General features: G+C 41.6%; 1 protein-coding gene across 2 annotated transcripts in view; it reads right to left on the bottom strand.

Moving 5' to 3' along the window:
* Positions 1-4,394, bottom strand: part of si:ch73-22o12.1 (nectin-2) — a 151,981-nt gene extending 147,587 nt beyond the window's left edge. For both annotated transcript variants that reach the window (XM_061675635.1, XM_061675634.1), the window contains exon 1: positions 3,998-4,394. In XM_061675635.1, the coding sequence (XP_061531619.1) occupies positions 3,998-4,082 (85 nt within the window). In that variant the 5' untranslated portion in view covers positions 4,083-4,394. The remainder of the gene's footprint in view (positions 1-3,997) is intronic.
* Positions 4,395-8,383: the final 3,989 nt, after the last annotated feature.

The following is an 8,383-nucleotide window of genomic DNA, read 5'->3' on the forward strand; positions in this document are numbered from 1 at the left end:
ACGCGCACCCTTCCCCCTTTACGTCCGCATGCTGTCCTCAGCCACGTCCGCTTTTCCTCTGTATAAGCACCGTGTCGGCAGGAAATGCTCCCAGTCAGTCAAGCGGAGCGCTCATCATACAACAACGGTTATAGATTTTGGAACTCGGTGCACACATAAGGCACGCCGCATTATAAGGCGCCCCGTCCATTTTGGAGAAAATATACGACTTTTAAGTGCGCCTTATGGTCGTGAAAATATGGTACTTGGCAAAATAAAGATGATTCTGATATTGGCCACCACAACCAGCTAAAATTACTCGAGCCCACTGCCTGGACTTCTTTTTAACATTCTTTAATGTTGCACAAGTGTGAGGCCACTGTAAAATTGATACCTTTGATGATGGTGACATGTAAAGAGGAGTTAGCCAGGCTCTGGATAACATTAGCAGCTTAAGTTAGCATCCGACACCAGTGTTTGGACTTCATCTCTACAACAAATATAAACTTCAAATGCTACACAAAGTGTAGCGTATGTTAATGTTGGAAAATTATTTTCAATTTCTGACTATTTGTATCGTCAAACATATTACCGCTATCCTAAAGAATATAAGGGGTCTAGAAAATGGATGGGAAAACGAATGTAAATAAATAAACTTGTTTTATAAAGTGTAATTATTGAATGTACTGTAGCATTAATGTTTCGGATGTGTGCCTTTAAGGGGTGTGGCCTAGTGAGTGACAGGAGCTGTTGTCTGAGTCGCTCCTTGAAAATGTCCTCATTTTATATTTGTGTGTTTAACTGTGTGTCGCGTTCAATAAGCGCATTGACGACTGTGGTGCTCCTTGCCCATCTGCAAGGGCACTACAGTCCCTTAATTAATCCTTTTTTTTTTTTTTTTTATTCACTCAAGCAGTGGTGTATCCAAAGCATGCTAGTACCTACATTTCAAATCACAGTGGTTCACAAAAAAAAAAAAAAAAACAAGCAATCACTCATAAATTGAAAACTCGTAAGTTTGAACATGCAAGTTAAGATACCACTGTATTGTATTTCATTATACTGTATGCAGTCTGTTTAACCACGGAGGCCAACCTTCATTAAAAATGCATCCGCTCAAATTGAATTCACCACAAAACTTTTTAAAAGTGGGTAAAAATTCAATCATTCCCTTTGCTCAGACGAGTGGAAAGGGAGGCTCGTGGGCTAAGTGGTTGCCGTCAAAGCACAACAGGTATAAGAAGCGCACAAACACGCAGCCGTTGCGTAGTCCTAAATTGCACAAATAAAATGATTTAAATGCAAGAAAACTCAAAAGGAGTGTTTCTGCCGGTTCTGGTTAAGCTTTGCATTGCTCTAGACTCATAAATATGAAAAAGCTTTCTTTTTGTGCCTCCCCTACTCCACCACCACGACCAGAGTACTCCAAATTCCGCACAATCAAAGTGAACATAAAAAGGTCCGCTGCAAGAATAAGTCACCAGCAAGCATGCACGGTCAATCGTGAACATTTAGAATAGACAGTCAGCTCCAAGAATGCTGGATGCAGCAGCCCTACATACTTGCCCTAATTACTGCACAAAACAAACAACCGAGGCACAGAGGAAGCTGAGAAAATGTTCAACTGGTTTTCACGGCACTTGCATTCATATGTTAATAAATTAGCTGCATGCCATGGATGCTTGCTCTGACTGCATCACTCCCAGTGGTCTATCACCTGTATTCTGCTCTCACCAGACTCCATAGGAAAAATATGCATATTCTGATTTTAACGTCGTATTAAACGGCGTCTGTGGGAAGAATGCAGAAGGTTTACGATTGTGCTCCACCCTTTCAAGTGAGTGGCATGAAAATCTGGCAGGGGTGTTTTTGCATAATCATGCAGAGAAACAAGCATATCAGATTTGCGTGGAGGAAGTATTCGTATACAGTGAAACCTTGCGGGGGGATGAGGGACCACGCTCTGAAGTAAAAAATGTATACATTTGTTAATAACTGACACCCCTTCTAAAAAAACATAATTGTCTAATTTGATGGTTTAAAACCTAAATGTAACCCAAAACACTAATTTCAATTTCAAACTTATCTTACAACAATACCCTTAAGAATGCAGGGCTTACAGATGATTTGTTTGTGAAAATTGGAAATATTGTTTACAAAATTAAAAAAAAAAAAATTAAAAAAACTGTCAACAATTCAGGACCTGTAAAAATATCAGTTACTCCTCATTATTACATTTGACTCAATCATACATATCGGTTACAGCTATCTGATCACCACAGCCAATTTCTCTGCATCAACTTGAGAGGTTTACCACCCTGCTTTCTCAGACATCAAACCCCACAAAGGAGCCTGGCCTGCCTGTCGAAACCTTTTCGAAGTGATCCGCAGCAAAGTCACGATTCAGCATTTGCAAATTTGCAGGTTTTTTTGGAGGAAATTCACTGAAATTCTTGTCTATTTGCCGTTTTTGTGATCAGGCCAATGGAATAAAAGTATTACTTTGGCGCCATCTAGTGAAATCTTGGTGTTGTTGTTAGGTTTAACTCATTGATCGTGTTTTTTCAACTGCGTTTGAGATGTCCTGTATTGTTAGCGTTCTTTTAATGCACCGTCAAAAGTGGAAAAAAAAAAGTTTCTGCGTCTCTATAATCCGTCAACTTTGCTAACCTGCCTGTTCCCTAACATTCATTTTGTGTAAAAGCCAAAAGTTAAGTTTAAGGACTTAATACCGTACCGAATGAATACATGTGTTTATGTAACATGAGGTTGTGATTGTGTACATGCTAAATGCATGGTGTTCGTGCTTTACGATGCCCTCCGTTTTAACTGCTTTGTGGACATCCTGTGGCATCTTTAGGCAATTACAATCACATGCCACCCTAACTAATAGGCCCACGGACACTATAATACTTGCAGTATACATTTTACGCTTGAAATTAGTTTTTGTGCTCAAATATATTTGCATTTATTTATAGTGTTTTCAGAAGGGTAAATCAATTTAAACAAATATATATATATATATATATATATATTATGGTCTCTCTATCGTGGTATTTCCCCTCGCGTCGGTGGGTCTGGAATGTATCCTCCACGATAAACAGGGGTTCACTGTTCATTATGTTGAGCAGGTCGCCGTTACAAATTGATCACCACTGCCACGTTTCTTTGCATCACCTTGAGAAGTTTAACTACATGCTTTCCGCAGCGTCCAAGTTCACCTGTCTATCACGCTGCTGTTCGCTGTCTGGGCCGTAACTTGGTCAGTTACACGGCAAAATAAATAAATTAAATACAAAATGCGGACCGACGCGAATAGGTGCATTTTTTTCAGCGAATAGCTATAGTTATGGTCTAGTACAATATTCAGGGCGTAGGTGAGGGTTTATTATAGACGCAGTGGAAAATGCTGTCAAATCGATTGCTCAGTGGTTGAGGCTAAGTGCTGGGTTATGGCTGACAACAAAAAATAATAATAATAATAAAAAGTTGTACTTAAGTAAACAAACAACAAATTGTTCTGGTTCCCACTTCGCTGGTCTCTACAGTACATTAAGAGCAAGTTTGCAAGCCCTGCAAGTCAAGTGTAACTAATGGAGGTTGATGTGTGGAAGAAAGCGAGCGTGGCAAGGGAAACTGGGTGGTTTTGGGACAAAGCACTAAGGACACAAAAGACGTCTGCGTGGTGTGTGTAGTGTGCGTTTGTGCTTGTTGGGGAGGCCGCAGCTGTCAATCACCTGCGAGCCCCGCGGAGCCACACCTTAAAACAGGCGCTACGTCACTCACCGAAACTGGGTTCAAAGGAGCGAAACGAGGCTGAAAACGCGACTACATGATACAATTCGCGTACCGGGCTTAGCAAAGTGGGGTACTTTCAACCCCAAGGGAAGGTTTATATCCCAAAACGGCTGTTTGAGAAGCACCTGGTCGGGCTTCCGCGTCCTCTCGCCGCCGTGACAGGTGGTCAAGGTGGTATCGAAACCGGTATTACACAAAACTAATTTGGAAATGATCTTACCGTGTGGTAAAAGTGCCGAGCCGAGGAGCAAAAGTACCACTTTAAAGCAGTCTTGTCGACTTGGGAGAGGATCTTGTCCGGCCATGGTCGCTCCGAAATGTGCCGGGGAATAGATGGAGGGAAGGGGTGGGGGGCAGCAGGTTCACTTCGCTGGCAAGCGAGACGGAGAGAGAGGAAAAAAAGGAAAGAAAAAAAAGTCCGACGTGAGGTATATTCTCGCTTTGAAAAGTCGCCTCCGGGCTGGAGTGTGTTCTGTTTAATTCCGTGACCGCAGACACAGGTAATGATTCCCCTGCTTTACTCCCGGCGGGCCGATTCACTCTTGACTATGTGTGTGAGTGTGCGTGTTGCCGCGCTGCTTGCGCTCCGACAAATAGTCCCACTTCCTTCACTCCCGAGCGCGAGGCGTCTGTCCGAGCAAGCGGGGTGACGTCATCCGGCGGAGAAGGCGTAACAGTCCTGTGCCCCCCCCCCCCCCCCCCCCCCCCCCCCCAACCTCACCTCCCAGGGAGAGCTGGCTCGGCTGCACCGGGTTGAGCTTCACTTGAGTTAGGTGGGAGTGTTTTGTGTGCAACTTGTTGCAATAGCCCAAAGCAGTTTAATCCTCTGGGGTTGGGGGAATACACGCACACACACACGCACTTTACATAGTATAGTTGCTACACTTGCACGGATGAGTCACTCAATGTATCCAGATATAAGATTAAAAAAAATACTTAGCAGATTCGTATTGAATGTATGCAATAATCCAAGAGACAATCCAGAAAGTATCAGTGATTGCACAATGGCTGTGAGTCAGTGTAGAGGCTTCTAGCGCCCTCTGGTGCGTTTGCATCAGGATGAAATCAGACAGTAGTAGTTTTTCCAAACCTGAACTGTGGCACCTATTTTAAATACGAAACATCTCACACCACACCACCAAACCAAAATGTCACAAAAAGTATATACAGTGTATTGAAATAAGGATGTCGTCTTTATAGGACAAAAAGAGTTCTTCCCACCCAATTCTTGGGTACTCAATGTGGAGGGCTACCAGTTTGATACACACCTCTACAATATCTTTTATCAAATTACCTTGAATTATGTTGTCATGAGTAATTAATGTAGCGGTACAAGAAGTAATCGATTAATCAAAAACGAATCGATTATCAACTTAAGCCACAACTATTTTGATAATCAGTTCATTTTTTAGAGACCTTGTTGAACTTAAAACTATCCAAATCTTTGGAATGTCAGCCTCTAGTAAATATTTTCTGGTTTCTGTAGTCCTCCATGAAAGCAGACTGATTATGTTTAACCAAAATAAGACATTTGCAAACATCTGCTTTTACTTTGGAAAAAAATGATCAAAAGGTTTTGCCTATTTTCTGACATGTTAAAGACCAAACCAGTAACTACATCATTATCAATTTATCTTTGTCCATTTTCTGCACAAGCAGCAAAGCATGGCCATACCATGATGGTCGTCCACCATGCTCTTCAGCAAACTTCAAACATGCAGTTATGTTTGTTAGGTTTTTTTTATATATGTATATAGATTTTTGACAGCAACAGCTTCCTCGCTGGTGTTTTCCCATGTCTAAGCTTCTTTTGACCTCATTGAGCATTCTGCGCTGTGCTCCGGCAGTCATCTTTACGGGACGGCCACTTCTTGGAAGAAAAGCAACAGTGCTGAACTTTCCACTTAAATACAATTTGTCTAACTGTGGCCTGATGAACATCAAGACTTTCAGAGGTCCATAAAAGGTCAATAAAATATATAAAAACATTTGTGTGTTGTATTAGTTTGATTTTTGTTTATTCTTGTTTTGTTTATTCTTGTGATACAGATGAAGATCAGACTACATTTAATGATCAATTTATGCACAAATTTAAGAAATTCCATAAGGTTCACATACTTTTTCCTTCCAGTGTTATGTTTCTACTAAAATGTATTTCCAAAACTAAAACTTCTTACAGCTTGACTATTTCATACACTGTCTTTCTCCACTCATATAGCTCCTCTAAAAAAAGATATTTGCTGTTTTCTTGGTTTAAAGCACATAGCTTTATTTGTTTGGCCTGAAATTCCTTCCTTGGACTTCCCTCGTGACCGCTTGCCAGCCTCACACACACTGACGTGCTCCTCTCTCAACGCTGCCCTGAATTCACAAACGATACTTCTTCAATGTTTTATCGTTTCAAAGCACAACATTTTCTGTTTCCACTAAACTTACTTCCTTAGACATCTCTCGTCACCACTTCCCTGCACACACCCACTTGTTCCACTTATAAAGCTGATCTGAATTTAAAAAAATGTTTACTGTTTCTTTGTTTTAAAATATGACATTTCCCGTTTCGACTTCCTCACCATTTCCCATCCTAGCTTTCAGACACCGACTCTCAACTCGTAAAGGCTGATCAGAATAAACACATTTTTATTTATTTTCGGTTTGCCCTGAACTTTCTTCCTTGGACTTCTCTCCTCACCGTTTGCCAGCCTCGTGCACATCGACTCCCTCCACACGCTATGGTTTTTGGAACAGCTACGCAAGTTGAAATAACTGTAAATCCCACAAACGTTTCACTGCTTAAATTACATGCATTCTTTAAAACAATCTAATTATAGACCTGAGTCCACATACTGTACAGTGTGTACAGTAGTTTGTAAACCTGATGATAAAACCAATAAACAATATTTTTTTTGCAGGCCATGAGTCTCCCCTGCTCTTTCTCTCTCTTTCAGAATAACCTTAAATTTTGTTCTGAATGCAAGATCACATTAGAACATCCAAGGCATTATCTAGTTTAGGTCTAATCCCTAAACCCAAGTGTCTCGCAGCCAGCGTAATTACATTTTCGGAAGTCACGCGGTTCAAAGCGAGCTTTCTTCCTCTCGTCTACATTTTCACAAGTGTCATCATCTTATTTAGTGAATTTGGCGGGGTGCGAATTGTGAAGCCTGTGATAACTGTCATAGGTCAGGCAATGGCGTGCGCGCCACAAAAACAAATTATACCATATCATGCCCTTTCTTTTTCTTTTTCAGAGAGATTTCATTTTCCCTCAGATGCTTGGCCAAGCAAAGAGAGCCGCTGCAAATTTTAAATGTCAACAGAGTTTTCTTTGGCTTTATTATTATCGTTTGCAATCCCCTTTATGTGTGGAGCGCCATCCTGCTCGGTGAAGGTTTCCCCACATGGCAAAGACCCCCCCCCCCCCCCCCATCCCCCACACACACACAAACACAAAACACTGCTATTAATATGCATATGTATACTATACTCCCTTGGATATGAGCCATTCTGGTTAGCAAGTCTGCCTCACAGTTCGGAGGACCAGGGTTCAAATCCCAGCCCCGCCGTGTGTGGGCTTTGCATGTTCACCCCGTGCCTGCGTGGGTTTTCTCCGGGCACTCCGGTTTCCTTCCACATCCTAAAAACATGAGTGAGAGGTTGACTGAAGACTCTAAATTTCCCATAGGTGCGAATGTGAGCGCAAATGGTTGTTTGTTTCTATGTGCCCTGCGATTGGCTGGCGACCAGTCCAGGGTGTACCCTGCCTCTCGCCTGAAGATAGCTGGGATAGGCTCCAGCGCGCCCGCGACCCTTGTGAGGATAAGCGGTACAGAAAATGGCGGTACAGAAAATGGATGGATAAGAGCCACTCTAATACTCCAGAGTAAAAAAATAATCCGGGACTCTGTTCCACCGTCAAACTGTCACCATCATCCATTCATCCATTTTTTTTATTGCGCTTGTCCTCACTAGGGTCATGCTTCACTTTTTTTGCTGCTTTGCCACCAAGGTACCAAGCTATGCTGGCTTGTGATGACACGTGATGACAGTGGTTACGAAAGGGCCTGGGAGGTGAGTCTCTTCACATAAAGATAAAAAAAACTTACTTTCCAGTGTTCATTTTGTTCTTTTGTTGTCATTATAGAGTAATAGAGTTATTATATGTCATTTTAGCCATACTGTACTATGCAGCCAGAACAGATGTGTGTGTATGGCTTTCCAAAGTTCCCTCCATTTCCTATTTTATGGTGGTCACCACATTTTTTGTTTTTCGTCATCACTTCTGTGGTGGTGTCACACCAACACAACCCCCCCCCCAAAAAAATAAATCACAAAAAGGAAAAGGACATGCAAAACACACTGAGGGTAGGGCAAGGTGATTAATTGATTTGATCAATGAATTTGAATTTATTTGGCTACAAACTGAGATGAGCACGTTTACAAAAAGGTAGTCAGTGATGCCAACTAAGAGATTCTGAGCGATGGTTAAATAAATAAATAAATAAATAAATAAAAATGAAAAGCAACCAGAGAGTTTCATTCCTGCTAAGAAACAGACAACATCAGCAGAATCATTTTCACATTGTTTTCAGTGTGACAAGAAAGGCAA

This window comes from Phycodurus eques, chromosome 4, assembly GCF_024500275.1.
Source record: "Phycodurus eques isolate BA_2022a chromosome 4, UOR_Pequ_1.1, whole genome shotgun sequence".
In the NCBI taxonomy this organism is placed as follows: domain Eukaryota; kingdom Metazoa; phylum Chordata; class Actinopteri; order Syngnathiformes; family Syngnathidae; genus Phycodurus; species Phycodurus eques.